The sequence below is a fragment of the Fringilla coelebs genome, assembly GCF_963513975.1.
Source record: "Fringilla coelebs genome assembly, chromosome: 6".
Classification (NCBI taxonomy): Eukaryota; Metazoa; Chordata; class Aves; order Passeriformes; family Fringillidae; genus Fringilla; species Fringilla coelebs.
Genome location: NC_140034.1, coordinates 49,173,319 through 49,189,395, shown reverse-complemented (window position 1 = coordinate 49,189,395; position 16,077 = coordinate 49,173,319). Strand labels below are relative to the sequence as shown.

The following is a 16,077-nucleotide window of genomic DNA, read 5'->3' as shown; positions in this document are numbered from 1 at the left end:
TGACTAGATTCATAGGTCACATATATTGCCCCCAAAAGAATCACAGAATGGATCAGGTTGCAAGGGACCACTGGAGTCATCTAGCCCAACCTCTCTGCTAAAGTAGAGTCATCCCTGAGCACATGGCACAGGATTGCATCCCAACTGCTCTTGAGTATCTCCAGGGAGGGAGATTGCACAACCTCTCTGGGCAACCTGTTTCAGTGCTCAGTCACCCACACTGTAAAAAAGCTTTTCCCCATATTCAGGTGGAATTTTCTGTGCATCATTTCCTGCCCATGGCCTCTTGTCCTATTGCTTGGCAGCACCAAGCAGAGCCTGGCTCCATCCTCTTGAGACCCTCCCTTTGGATATTTATATAAATTGATCATGTGCCCTCCCAGTCACTTCTTCTAGAGGCTGAACAGGTCCAGCTCCCTCACCCTGTCCTTGCCAGAGATATTCCAGTCCCTTAAGCACCTTTGCTGCCCTGCACAGGATACCCTCCACCACAGTACAGGAGTGGGTATCAGGCAGCACATTGACACTGGCACTGCCAGCACTCACAAGCACAGCAGAGAGTTGCTTTCCTTCCCGAGGACAAACAAAACAGAATCACAGCATCCCTTTTTGGACTCCTCTCTTTTGGTGACATTTTGACAGTACCTGTGGGCGGATGGTGTTATTTCCTTTTCCAACGTTGTGAACAATCCCAGAGATGCAGAGCGGCCCGGCGAATCCAAGCAAGTCAGCCAGAATACGGAATGTGCTGCTCAGAAGTAAGGGTCTTCCAAAAGCACAGCAGAGAGCACGCCAAATGGATCTGGATCCTTGGGGAGATGATGATCTTTTGTTCTGGTCAGAATTCAATTAAAATTAGTAAGAATTATGTTATACACACACTAACCTCAGGTCTGATAAATACTAGGTATTTTTATCACTTCTTTAGTTCATTGACAACCATTTGTAATCTCTCAGGTAGAAAGCAGAGGAACTATAACTATTGTTTCTTTTTGTAGAATTAGAACAAAGCAATAATTTGCACTTCTCTCCACAAAAAGAACCATGATTTCTTTCCTACCCTTAATAGGGATCAAGTAAGTGTGTTGTTTGTAGCCTGCTGAGGAAGGAAAAAAAAGAGGGAGGGAAGTGACAGGTTTTTGTTCTCTGGTGAAGCCAGAGACTGGAAGCATACACTTTTTAGGCAGGATACAAACAAGTTCTCTTAGAATCCCGTACACACACAGCTCCCACTGAGGAGTGAAAATTAATTTGAGCCGAGGTAGTTTCAGCCTTGAATTCTTCTATGGGCAAACTGTAACTGAAATAACATGGAAAAAAAAAATAGCCCTGCTAGGCCTAATTAATACAGACTGTGTAACTGAATGTTTCCAGGGTCTTATTAGGAGGAATAATGGTGTTCAGTGAACAGAGTCCATGATTACTTTCCACATCAAAATAGAGGCTGTACACATTTTACACACATTTAACCAATAATGTGTTTGACATGCACGTTTGATTAGAGAAACTTCATTATTTGTATGAGGAACAACTGAGAATGCAGTCTCTTGGTATAGGGACTGCTAGGCCAATGAATATTTCATTTGCATCATATCTGTTTATATCTCTTTGTGTCATGCTTATATGATAAAAAGTAATGAAAAACGTAAGCTCTGAGTAAGCAGACAGACATAATTCCATGCTTTGCATACCTTCTGTGCTTCAAAGGCCTCATTAAGGCGAATGTAGTTGGTCAGAGCTCTCATAGCAATAGGAAGCTTGCCTATGGTTTTCAGGTCTATTGGTTTTTTATGGGCAGTCTTGATGAATGTGTTCATCCACCAGTATGTTCCTTTGGATAACAGATTCACAAAGGGCTGCAAGAATCGCACACCAAGATCCTGGAGGTCCTCAGGAGGTTTAACTTCTTTAGGAGTTTTAAAGAAAACATACCTCTGAAATACATAAAAATGCCAGCAGAATCACAGTGAATATGTAGAAAATACAAGTGCACAAAGAATAGATAAGGACATTGCAGATAATCAATGAATCAGTTTTGGTTTCTTAAAAGGCATTCAAGTACAACCAGTATAGCTATACAGTTTCCTCAGGTACTGAGGAAAATCAGAGGCATCCAGTCTAGAAATAAGTAATTCTTATCATTCACTATGACTCTGCTTATGGTGCAAGAATTTGTATACTTGCAGGGGAAAAAAACCACCTTACAGAATCAGAATCATCACGGTTGAGAGACCTTCAAGATCATCCAGTACAACCACCAAGCCAGAACCACCCTAATCACCCCTACACCACATCTCCAGACATCTCTGGAACACTTCCAGATGTGGTGACTCCACCTCTCTGGGCAACTTATTCCAGTGCCTGCCCCCTGTTTCAGTGAAAAGCTTTTTCTCATAACTAGCTAATCTGAACCTCTGTGGTGCAACTTAAGACCATCTCCTCTTGTCCTTTGACTTGAGACTTGTCAGAAGAGACTGACCCCCTCAATTATTTAAACAGGACAGTCCCAGCATTACTCTGAGTTCCAGGCATCATGACATGGGACACAGGAGCTAAGGCACTGCCCTGAGGTTATCACTGAGATTCATCTCCCACATCACACTGCTTCACATCTGTTAGCTCAGAACATGGAGCTACTGGTGCTGCAGCAAAAAAAAATTACGTGGGAATATTTCTTTCCCTCCTAAATTTAATTTGTGTGCACAATTGGTGAGTGCCAGCTGAAGGGAAGTTTGGAATTTATGTATCCAGCAGTCTCCAAAGTCTCAGTTTAGATTATGACTGCAGACACTGCAGAGGAAAAAAAATATATAGCTGGGAGGAACCCTAGTAGCCCAAATAAATCACTTATTGTGATTGTCTCCTGGAAAATGAGAGATGCTATTTGTGTGTCTAAGATATTCTCTGATAGAGCAGACAATTCCTTTCTACCAGTCTTCTCTTGCATCAGAAATACTTGGCTCTTATGACTGAAACAGAATAATTTAAAAAATTACAGCAAACTCAAACAGATGAAATTGATCTTAAATTATCAACAACAGAGTCTGGCATTTTTTGAAATTACACATTCATCTGGCCTAATAAAATACTATTAACCCTTGATAGTCAAATAGTCAAATTTCTAACTGGATTTTTCATTCTTCTTTAGTAATGCATTTTACACCAAGTGCCTAGAAAAGGGATTAAAAAAATACCAATAACCCAAAAAATAACCAATAAAAACCACAGAAGGAGACTTCTAGCATAGTTACTTACCCTCACCCTGATGACATTGATTTCTACAGCTAGCAGCATTCCATAAAGAACAACCAAGAGTCCCGTGAGGCAAAATCGAAGCTGAGAAAATCCAACCCCATTATCACAGAACTTCACAAATTTGATGGTTTTAGTTATGAAAGCTAAAGTCCAGTAAAACAGCAATGCTGTAGAGAAAAAAGCCCAAACAAATTAACCAACTCCATAGTCGCAAAAATATACAAAGACATTATAAAATACAATTAAAGAAAAATTCAACAAAATATATAAAATCAGAGAGTCGACTTTCTCATGTCAAATAGAATCCTAATTTAATTCCAAAAACATTAAAATAGTAAAATAATGTTAGTTCTAAATGCCTTTTCTATTAGATTTAGTTTTACAACTAAAAGTCAAAAGTTTTACAAAGAGAAGTCTGCAGAAGGAAATTTCATCTGCTGTAAAACTGCGTCCACTTGATCAGCTCAAGGGAGGCTGTTGCTCCAAAAGTGAAGGTGCCTGTGAATAACGTTTTTCAGATTTGGTTAATGCTACAAGACTGCTATGAATGTGGCTTGAAGGAAAATTCCCTGTCAATCTCTGGGATACGTCAGGAACATATATCAAAATACTTTGCCCAAACTGCCGCTGCACTATGGTTAAACAAAAATTCTGTATATGTAATTCACAATGTAGATAAAACAGTCACATCACAGAAGGATATTCTGGCATTCACAGAATACAACTTTCACTTTTTAGTGTTCTACAAAACCTCTTGTCTCAAGGTGCCCATGCTACCAGCAGCTACAGCTAAATAATCCATGGAATAAGCTCTGGTGGCTTGGAAGCACTCTCCATACCATTCATCACACCATAAGCCAGCTCCTGTTCCCTGTTCTTAAGGAAATGCCTCCCAGGGTTATATTCTTCTAAATAAACCTTTCATTGCTGCTGTATCTGCCATCGTGCAACAGATGGAATGAGCTCTAACTGCCAAGAAAAGCTTGGATGTGCTTTCAAAGTGTCTTGCTGGAACACCAGAGAAAGAAGACTTCAACCAAGGCATTAGCAACTCTAAGTCTAGCTTAAATATGGATAATCATCAGGAAGTGGCACAAATTTCAAAGAATTGGTGGTGTTCCAGCTACACTGAGGCACCAGAAAGCTCTCTGGAGATGTGCTCTGGGGCTACCCTTCCAAGCAAAGCTAAATTCAATGCAGAGAATACATGTGAGATTTGGGACTGCCAGTCCTGCTTCTACAGAAATTAAGTTAAAACCTCTTCTTTTAATGAGGACAGTCAGTTGGAACAGTACAGGAACACTGTGCATTAGGCCATTTGCCAAGGGAGCCTCTCTTCCTCTAAAATTAAGAGGCTAGTTCATAAGAGGAAAACACTGAGTGGTCAGTATTTGCACACTGCACTTCGGTGGCCGATGTGCTTGCAGAGAGGGTTTTAAAGATATACTAGATATACTTACCAAATTTCTCTTGTAAAACTTTAGCTTTTTTTATGTGAGGCTTCCTACCATCTTCCCAACTTAGTCTGCTTCCCATCCTGTTTCAGACTGCTTCCTTCCTTTAAGGCACTATCCCATTCTATTTGCAGTACTTCTGACTATAAAGTCTCACTTCATCCAAGAATTACATTCCATGCTGTTCTACTCTTAACCACCTTTATCTGTTAAACCTTTTTTTGTTTCATTCTTCCAACAACAGCCTGAGAACACATCCCTCTTGGAATAAAAGGGACTTAAACATTGCACACTGAAAATATCCACCAGTGGAGGACTTCCAAAAAAATAACCAAGCCAACAGGCATTTATGCATGTCTTGGAATTAGAAATAAGAACTAGCAGAGCCATTCTCCTATTTAGGGCTTAGATAAGGGCGTATATGACTTTTATTATTATTGTTACAATGTTAATTTATCTTTTAGTGCCAAACACAACATTCTCAAGTCACACTTCCTTAGAAGCATTTAGCTTTTCACTTTTGAATACAAGTGTATCTAATCTGATCTGGAGAATGCACACATGCCACTCAAGGCTCCTTGGAAAATGCAATTGTGGCTCTGTTCTTTACAGATGATATTTTTATCATCTGGCTGGTGAGCACATTTTGGCTGAGAGTTTTCAGAAATTATCTCTGGGAACTTAAACTGGTCTGAACTGCAAAGTGATGAGAGCACAGAGACATTTACTGGATTGCTTTAGACCTATTCTACACACCTAAACGACCTTGCTTTTTCTTGGGCCACGTAAGATACCTCACCCCACACCATCAGGGTGTAGATTCTCACCTGAGCCACACCTCTGAAATATAAGGCAAATTCTTCTACACCTTTATTGAATTAAGCCAAATCAAAAAAGCCACACATTTAACTGGATGTGATTTATTAATTAACCTGTGCCTGTTTGGAAAGAAATTTGTTTTGCAATAAGCAATACTTTTATGCAAGAAGTTCCATTTTAGAGAATAAACCAATTCCAAGGGAAACAACTACAATGCAAAGGGACAAAAATTTTGTATCAGAAAACTAGATCCCTGTCAAGTAGTAGTAAGGTGTAGATACACAGTTTGTGGTAATTAGGAGTGGGGCTGCAGCAGGGCCTCATTCCTAATGGGCTACAGCTGTGCAGGACAGGTGGATAATATTGAAGGTAATGAGACATGGAGTGCCCAGGTGCACTGACCAATCACCACAGGGAACAGAGGGCACACAGGAGCAATGCTTGAACTTGAGGGGTAGAAAAGGTTGGGCTAAAGAACAAGAAAGAGCAGGTGCTTGCAGCCTTCTGAAGTGATATGACTCTGTATGGGTTGAAGCTTTCTGAAATTGTATGGTGACACACTGTGTATTGGTGGGCATCTCAAGTGTGACATATGCTGTGGCATATACTGTGGCATATACTGTAACAGTAAAGCAGTCATATAATTAAGATTAGTTTAAAAAAAAGGACAATTTTATAAAATGAAAAAAATTCATGTGCTCCCACACTACTACCCATTTCAGATTAACACCTCAAAGTCCCGTTGCTATCTCCTAGTTTTCTCCTACTATTAATTTTTGGGTTTTATTTATCTTTAAAACAAAAACTAACTTTAAGAATAGTGGAATCAGAGGCTACCATTCAGTTGTGTATTTTAAACATCGAGTAAGCAGCAGATTTTCCAATCCAGTATAAAAACTATTCTAAAACAAGTCCTGCTTAACTGTACAAATATTATGCAACCATGTGGTGCAAGCAGCATCAAAATTAACATTATTATGAGAGTGCCCTGGTAAACAGCACTATATGGGAACAGCTACATTTGTTGAAATATAATTACAGACCAAAATCATACAGAAAAAGAATACTTTCAGACCAGATCAAGGTGTTCCAATAGTTGGGTCATTCAGCCGCATTCATGAATTCAATCATTACCTTCAGTGAATAAATATTCAAAACCTTGTCAATGTTTTTTGATAAGAAATACTAAGAATTACTATTTCAAAATAACCAAGTGCCTGGGGTAAAGCTGAAAGGCTTCAGGATCAGCAGAGGAACTTTGAGTCCTCCTTTTGCATACCCAAGGAAACACACTAATCCCCACATCTGTCATGGTATCTGCCTCTTAGTTTTTATGAATAGCTACAAATGGATTTGGTGTATCAGTGAAAAGCATCTTCAAGAAACAACACATCTCAGAATTTCATGGGATTAGAAAATTTCACCCTGTTCAGAATTAATAATCAGACCTGTAAAGCTCCACTGCACTGCACCAGTAAGATTTCTCCTGCTGGGTTTAATAGTTTTTGGATAAGGCTCTGGTAGTCTTTGTTTTAAACAGCTACCAGCTCTTTGCAGCTGTGAGCATTCATCCTGCAGCTGAGGCAGATGATACCCTGCAGTTTGCTGGAAATTCACTGATGCTCAGAAGCTCTTCTACTTTGCTCTGTGTGCAACATTAGATCTCTTCTATATGAGCCCAGTTTCCCATACACCCAGCAGAAAGCTTATCACCAACTTTAGCTTTCCCTTCTGGTTCTCATTTACCTCATAAAATGAGGCTCTAAAGCAAAGCTGCTTCATGGCCACACTGCACTCTAGTGGGTTGACAGGTGAGTAAAGGTGTAACTTAACTATCCATACTGGGCTTATTTGCATAAAGCGCTCATTGCCTCAATACTGAGTAGTTGCAATTAAGATTGAAAGATAACTAACAATCATCCCAGTTTGCGCAGTTAAGAACAAAGGATAGAGACTTCCAAAAATGTCTGTCTTAGGACAAATAAAAGAAAAACAAAATATAAAATAAAAATCAAAGACCATCAGCTTGTGAAGATTTTGGAGTAAAAGTAAATTCAGACACACTAAGTGGGAGAGATTGTGATGGTCTGATTTTCTTTTTTTGCCTAACAGCTATCAGGACCAGAGAGAGTCTATTCCTTGGAAATTCTTGCAAAATTAAAATTCATCCATAATACTTAAGTAAGTGTTGGTATTCGCTGGTACAACTTTTTAGTATTCAAGTATTGTCCAGAGTTTATCAGCACTCTAAACACTGAAAAACATTATCATAAAAAAGAAATCTCTACTGAGCAGGAATTATGCAAAAATGGGTAATCAACCACCAGCTGTAACTTTGCTACCCTTCTCAAAGTCTTAACAGCAGGAACGTGGCTGTGACACTAAATTATTTAACATTGCATTATACATCTGAAATAACAACAAAAAGCCCAAACAACAAAACAACCTAAAAAACAAAACCACAAAAATCACTGCTTGCTTTACAGGCAAATGTAGCAGGCTAGCAATGCTTCCTGAGGCATAATGCCTTCCTGTGAGAAAGCATTAAAAATACTCTGTTGACTTATTTAAAAGGCAACTAAATGACCTCACCTGTTCTTAAAAGATAAAAAAGATCCTACTTAAAAGAAAGGTACAGGAAGAAAAGCAGACCCAAATGAGAAGACATAAAGGTTGCTAAGCCTGAATAGAAATCTAAGTCTTTGGAAAGGATTTTTTTTTTCAGGAGTTACAGCCTATTTCTGCAGAACAGGATTCTCACTTACCCCAACATGTACATCAAAATAATCTTCAATATTTAAAAGCTTTCTCAAATCTAGTTATTACTGACTTTTCCCCACCTGACAAAAACTAGAACAAAACGTTGATACACAGAGCTACAGTGGCACAAGACAAACTTTAGCAGAATCTATTGATACAGAAACCCAGCTCAAACAAAATTTGATGAGCCAAAGAACCAAAGAAATAACAGGTAACAGGGTGTGACTAAACATGTAGACATCCCCAGACTACAGTCTGCTTAAACAGATGAGAACACATGAACAACTGCATGTGACCACCAGCAGCAGTGGATTTTCTATAGCTACAGTTTATTCACAATCTGGCAAAATACAGAGTAGACTAGGTAGTTCTCATTCATAGCATTTTCCATTCAGAAGGCTTTAAAGCAGTTTTCAAAGGGAGTTTTAGGAACATGAAACAAGAGCAATCAGGCAGAGTAATATATTCATGACTGAAAGTCATGGATGTCATTCCTTTAGCTCCTTGTCTATTTCAACAGACCACGCACACAAAGATTTCACTCTTGCATCACGCTTCCACACAACAAGCTGACAAGGGTGTTTGCATTTAGAGTTAACAATTTCCCATGCTACTTTTCCCACAAAAGCAGTTTTTCCTAGAGAAGTCTTTGGCTCATTGAATCCCTGAGAACATTACACAGACTATTATTAGAAGTTAAAAGCATTAAAAGGAATGAAAAGTTTGAGCATACATAGAGGGGTATCTTGGGTCATAGAAGACTGCCGTGACCTGTCACTAAGGAAAAAGACACACAGCACCACAGCCACGCTTCCAGGTGCATAGATTTTGAGACATACCTATTAAGAGTTTGGGGAAGTTGGATGTTTCAATATTGTGGTAATAGACAACTGATGTGATGGCTGCCAGGAATGCCATTCCAGCCGGCATGTACAGGTGTAAGTGGCGGGATTCGGAAACCCTTCAAAAGAAAAAAAAATCTGTTAAAGTTAAACCTCTCAGCTATTTAAATGTTTCCCTTTTAATTCATGATCTGTACCTTGCCCTGATGTGGGATTTTCTAGAATGAGTTATGGATGCAAACCCCTCCTAGTTTTAATTGAATTTTTGCTCCTAAATCACACAGTTGGGTTTCAAAGTCCTCCCCTGTGCTGAAAATGAAAGGTGTGTACTCCTATTTCCTACTGAAATCAATTGGAACACTTGTTTAAATTAGGACAGGCAGCTCATCTCCAAAATGAGAAAAGTTAATTTAAGCTAAACTAGTTTGGGAGCTGTCCATCAAAATATGCAGATAAGACCAACTGACAGCACAGTTCAAGATTTTCTAGAGAAGCATTTTGTGCAAGTGTTTAATTTTTTCAGTTTAAAAGAAGGAATGTCAATACAGCAAAATGAGAAAAAGATCCTCTGAAATTCCTAGTAATGCCAGGAGGTTTTGTACACCAGGGCTGAATTCTCAGCAAAGACAAAAAAACCCAACAAGAACAGATTTCTTCAGACAGCCTAAGCTTCAGTAGGTAACACTGCAGCAGTGGGAGGCTTTTTAAAATCTATTTATTTCACAGTTGCTGGAATTCCCCTATATAACTGTACCTCCAATAGGCCGCTTCTCTTGCTGAGATGCCAAAGCCTTTAGCACCCAGTTGCTGCCAAAAGGACTCACCAGCAGGATCCATTTTGGTTCTTAGAAAGCTGATGAGTCTCAAAACTCACTTCTATTCACTGGAGCCCTCACCAGCCTGCTGAGTGCTAGAGAAGCACGACTGTGGGTTGGCACTCCCCCAGCAGAGCTCTGAGCTTTGATTCTCATCAGGTGACACCTATTACTTAACAGCAGTGTTCTGAGTCAAGTTAAATAGCAAATAAACACAATGAGAGGCATTGCTAACAAGAAAAATAAAGGAGAAAACTCAAAGCAGGAGATTTTGCTGTGAGCATCCCACACCCTGATAACTCTGAATAAGCAAGAGAAAAAAATCCTTAAAAAAAACTGGCAGCGAGAAACATCCTATTTATATATGTTTAAGAGAAGTTAACATAATAATGATATCATTTTCTACACCAGAAGTCTGCAGTGCATTTCACACTGGTTGGTGGATACTTGTTATATAGATGGCTAATCAGGGAGTTTTTCCCTATTTAATTAGGAGCTTCCATTTCATAATCCTTGGGTTCAAATTCATAATGATTATGAAAAATCATGCCTCTCTTCATAGGAAGAGATCATATTCATTGCTATATACCTAGCTTTTTTCATAATAAATCACTCTCCTGTGCCACTTGTTTCACTTGGAATAATTTTTTTCCACAGATTTCTGTTTAGTGACATCTTAAGCTGCATAAAGGATGATGGTTCATGCTCACATAATATCAGCTGCTCTGCTCCAGGTAACATAGGAGATATAGTCATCAGAAGTAACCCTGGGGGTTTGACTTAAGCCCAGCAGATTCATTCCTCTTACTTAGATGAAAAGAACTCAGTTTGGGGGCGAATGGTGTGACCTACTGTGCACACAGGAGCTCCCCCTAAGTAACGACTGTGGGATTGGGTCCTTGGACATAAAACATATCATGAAAATATCACCATCTGCTTAAATCATTAGGATTTATCTATGATTACTCTTTGGAAAGATGGTGTCATTAAGCTGAACTAAAAATGATTAAGGTCAGTTGTGCCTGTGTACATCACTTGGCAAGGCCTGTGGAATTTCTGATACAAGGTTGGTAGGTTAATCACTAAGAAAACTGATTATATGTTCATAACCACAAGGAATATGGTTTAAATGAGAACTTTGACAGGAAGGAAATATCTACCCTGAAACCTTTAAACTGGTCAGTGCTGCCAGGAGAAAGCAGACAAACACTTACCCATCAGACACTATGCCCTCTGCAATTTCACACACCAGCACAAACAAGAGGATAAAAGTCAGTATCCAGCGTAAATTGTGGCCAGGAAAGTGGAGCCATGTGCTATGATGTATATGTACTTTGGAACTCTGACTTCCCCATCCTAAAAGAGAAAAGAGAATTATAGAGAGCTTTCTTAACAGGAGTGACACACAAAGCCCCTGCTTAGAAAACACTCCAAACCATCTATGTAACAACCTTGCATACCAACACTGAGACAGCTGTGTTGTTAAACACACGTGCATTTGAATATCATCAGAACTGTGCTCTCACTATCTCACTTCATATAGAATAAAATCAATAATTCAGACAGGACACAGCCTTAAATTCCTACACTTCTAGCAACTTACTATCAAGTAATTACATGCACTAAACATTTTTCAAATCTATTCACAGCTTAAATGAAGAACAAATTAACATTCTGATAAATACACACAATCACTCTAATAAATGCACTACTTCTTTTCCCTTTAATTATTTTAAAAAGGAAAAAAAAGGATGAGGTGTGAAGCTTTACCTTGCTAAAAATTAGCAATACTGAGAGATTCCAGATAAACGCAGGGAACCCTAAGCATCTGACCCCGTTTTCACAGTTGCGCCGGCTGCTATTTCCCCACCGGACCTTTTCCCATCCCCAGGAGGGAGTGTTACTCCAACCCGTGCCGAGCCTCTCCGCGGGCCGGTCCAGGCTTCGGACGAGGGTATCCGGAGCAGTGAAAGCCCCGTGCGCTGAACCATCGGGCCACCTACCGGTCCCGCCGGGCTTGTGACATTAATCGCAGCCGCCCCAGGTACCGCAGAAGCCAGCGGGGCAGGACCTGTAGTGAGGGGGGGCTGCCAGGCGGCTGTGACCCCGCAGTAATCGCTGAAGTAATATTTCATAACGCAACACTTACTTGTCAGGTTTCCTGGGCTTTAATAGCGCATTCATTTTTGCTCCTTGCCCTGCACTGGCAGAACAAATCCTGCGGTTTCTTCCAGCATCACCCGTTCCTGCCCTGCCTGCGCAAGGGGTTTCACCTGCGGGGAGCCCCGCGGGCTGCCCGGACAGACGGAGACGGGTCCCGCTGTCCGGGCGGACAGCGGGCGGCGCGGGGGCTGCCCGGGAGAGGCGGCCGCGGAGCATCCCGCAGCTCGCACCGCATCCCAATAGCGGCGCAGCCTCCCCGCGCGGCACGGGGGCAGGGCCAGGCCGGGGGACACGGCAAGGGGAGGCCAGGCGGGCGGGGGGAAACGCGGCACACGCGCGGGGGAGGCAAACCCACGGCGAGACAAAGCCGGGCGGGGGACACGGCAAACCAACACCGGGGGTAGAGAGGGCCGAGGAAAAAGGGGGCAAACAGGAGAGGCACAGGCGGACAGGGGAAAGGAGAGCCGCAGGCACCCACCGATGAAGAGGATGGGGAAGGTGATGAAGAGCAAGAAGACGTGCGGCACCACGTTGAGCGCATCCACGAAGCAGCCGTTGTTGAGCACGCCGTGGTCCACGTTGTAGGCGGTGGAGTTGCCCTCGTCGCCGCAGAACGCCAGGGCCATGGCGGGACCCTGCGCGCAGCCGGGCGCCGCCTCCGCCTCCGCGCACATCAGGCGGGGCCGGCGCGGCCGCGGCTCTGCCCGCACCTGCCGGGAGCGGCGGCGGCCCCGGCCCCGGCCGCGGCCCCGGCCCCGCGCCCCGCCCGCCCCGGCGCTGCCCCGCCCCGGCACCGCCCCCGAACAGCCCCGAGCGGGGCGCTGGGGGAACGCTCGGCGGCGACGGGGGCGGGAGAGGGACGTCCTTTCCTTGACGCGGCTGGGACCGATGCGAGCGCACCGTGACAGCCCTCGGTACCCCAGAGCACCAGACCCGTGTTCTAGGGCTCTCGGGACTCGATATTGAGCGGTTTATGCATCGTTAATGTGACAGAACATTAAATATCCAACACTAAATTAGTGATGACAGGAATTACAGATTACGGAAAGTGTGTTCTTTTGACCTTGTCAGCTTTTGCTTTTTTCTCGACTTTGATAAAGATATTATTAGATTAAGTCACGTATTCAGCCATACCCTCTTCTCAAAGGAGACTTCAACATTATATCCTGAACAGCTGTTGTGTTTGTGCCTTACCTTTTTTTACACCTAAAATGAGTTAAACACTGTTTTTCCCCCTCCACCAAGACTGCCTCAATCTCTGAGAATCAGATCATTAATTTGAGTGGGCTCCAGATCACTCCCTAAGCATTTTTATGTACACCAAAGTAACCTACAAATCAAAATTTCCAACTCCTTTTTTTTCTTGAGCAGAAGTTAGGCTCAGCTGAGCCAATGCCAAACAAAAACTCTGATCAAATACCTCTCTGCTGGGGGATAGCACTGGAAAGTAAAATGTGATGTGCGTCAGAAATCTGCACCTGCCACACACTTCCTAGCTCAGGCTGAATCAATGTCCAAATATCTCTGGTGTGTAGCCATGAAATAAAAAAAAGAGTCCATATATCCAGGCTTCACTCTTCAAAATGGAAAAGCTACAAGTTGGCTAAATGCCTCTAAGGGAAATGAACCCATAAATGAAAAATTTCCTTCTTCCTTCAACATAACATTTAATTTCTAGGACAGACAGCTTCACTAATAGACCTGAAAATTACTTTTGTCATGCTACTTTTATTGATCTTGCTGTTGGACAGGAGCAAAGAAAAAGCAATTCTCTGCATGGAATGTTATTTCCTATATATGGTCTTTTGGAGCTACAGCAGTGTGGTTAAGAATAAAAATTAAAAGACAAACCCCAAGCCAAATCCTGTGTATATGTATTCTCAAATGTGCAAGTTACACCCACGCTGGAAAGACTATAATTATTTTAAGTTTTGGATAGAATCCAGCATTCATTTGAGCTTCTGGTCAAGCTCAGCTCTGCTACCCTAATCGTTATTTAATAAACAGTATGAGCAGTTTACATGCAGATAATTTAAAAGTAATTTATATTTTAGCATTTCCTGAGTCCCCAAGTGACACAAGATCTCTGTGTTACCATGAACAAAGAGCAACAACGAACTCTTGGCCGTTTACACTCTGGAGGCTGAAATCATGGTTAAGATTTGAGGAAGAAATAACTGTGGCCAGAGAATTTAACACAAAAATTAAAGTTTGCCAAAATCTCTGAAGAAATCCAAGAACTTAGCTCACATGCCCAATCTCTGCATGTTTTTGAACCTACAAGGTGCTGATCACAACATTTTAAAAAATGTCTATCTCAAACAAAAAAGGTCAGGAAACTCCGTGGTTTTGAATTTGAAATTTATTTTTCCAATGATTTTCAGACACAGCCTGGATTGCATAGTCAGTGTGGTGGTTTAAGATTAATGTTCTCAGTTCATTGCTCTCCTACAACAGACCTGCTCCTGTCACAGAGCTAAAGTTGAGTCAGAAATGTGTTTGCACCCTGAACAGAGAGCTCCTGGATTAAATGAGGAATTAATGACTCAATTAAATACAGAAAAAACCCCAGGCTGACAGAAATCAAAACATTTGGTAAACCAAAACTGGTAAGATGAGCATTCATAACAATAAACAGGGACATCCACAGACACCGGAACTCTTTAAATAACTCACACTTCTAGTAACAATGTTCCAGTTTTGTCCCTCCTTTTACAATGAAATCAAGTGAGTAATCTGGGCAAATACTGGTCTTGCTTACTAAGGCATTAAATAAAATTTTCTTTTTCACTCACAAATGGTGAAACAGCCATTTTGTGCCTTCACAAAATGATGCTAAGATGTAATTTGATCCTTTTCTTAGGAAAGGCTTAGATGTGATTGGTGTAAAAGGAATGAACTTCCTTACCCAGACAATCTCTGCTGGTCCTGTGGGCTTTGGACCAGGTCACAGAGGAATAGTTTCTCTCTCAAAACTGTAATTTCATGAAGCTTTGTGAAATCAAAATTCCTTTTCCAAGTACAGAAAAGGCAAAGAAAATATGAAACCAACCGGTAGACAGCCATGTTTATCTGCATGTTGCAAAAGCAACCTGATTTTCCACTAGTCTCTTTACATCTTATTTCTCTTACTCCTGGCTATTTCCATGTCACAGGCAGTCAGTTTCCTACTTCATTATTTCAGCATATCTATTAGAAATGAGACATCAGGTTAGATGCTGGCAGCCACTAGCACATTCAAGAGTTGTCTGGAAATATTTTGAAAGCATTTTGATTATGTAGAATTGATTACCAGAGAGACAAGGGCAATATTTTTAACTCAAGGAAAAAACACTTTTTATGCTTGCCTTGGAATTTGTCTTTGTCTACAGGTGTTGGTTTTATAGTAAACACTGACATGTCAGAATTCAGTTATTTTTTAACAGATATTCATTTATGTGGGAGTTTTCTTTTTTTCTTTCCTATCTTTGCCATTTGTATCGCTCCTCTTATTCAGCTGCTTCACACTGGCCTCTTTTTCATCAGTGAAGTGCTCTCTTCCTAAAAATCATGGTTTGCTTCTGTATATCACTCTGTAGCTTTGTGCTTTTGTTTGCATCTAGAAATGCAGATAGAAAAAACCCCAAAGTTTTGAAAGTTTGAACAGCCACAGCCCATGTTCAAAGTTGGGATAGTTAGGTAAATAAATTTAGGCATCACACAGGAATATTTCACTTTGCTGTGTATTTTAATGTCATTAATGAGACCAATTATAAACTGGAAATCTTAGGGAAAAATGCTAACAAAGCAAATTCTCATTGTGATTTAGAATTAGCTAAACAATATGCACTAAACTATGACTTCTGGTTCCTATTTAATTCTGCTTTTGGAAGAAGAAAGGAAAAGCAATATACATGTGTGGGAGGAAGCCACCAATCCCTTTCTGAAGCATGCTAGGAAAGGCTGAGGGAAAAAATGGGAGAAAATAAT

General features: G+C 41.1%; 1 protein-coding gene across 2 annotated transcripts in view; it reads right to left on the bottom strand.

Moving 5' to 3' along the window:
• Positions 1–12,845, bottom strand: part of ABCC8 (ATP binding cassette subfamily C member 8) — a 72,664-nt gene extending 59,819 nt beyond the window's left edge. Inside the window, exons 1-6 of one of the 2 annotated variants that reach the window (XM_084208767.1) lie at positions 12,587–12,845; positions 11,160–11,301; positions 9,128–9,249; positions 3,256–3,422; positions 1,692–1,934; positions 646–834 (exon numbers count right to left, since the gene is read on the bottom strand). In XM_084208767.1, coding sequence (XP_084064893.1) covers positions 646–834; positions 1,692–1,934; positions 3,256–3,422; positions 9,128–9,249; positions 11,160–11,301; positions 12,587–12,782 — 1,059 coding nt within the window. In that variant the 5' untranslated portion in view covers positions 12,783–12,845. Of the gene's footprint in view, positions 1–645; positions 835–1,691; positions 1,935–3,255; positions 3,423–9,127; positions 9,250–11,159; positions 11,302–12,094; positions 12,300–12,586 lie in introns of those variants that run through there. The other variant, XM_084208768.1, reaches the window with a different exon arrangement.
• Positions 12,846–16,077: the final 3,232 nt, after the last annotated feature.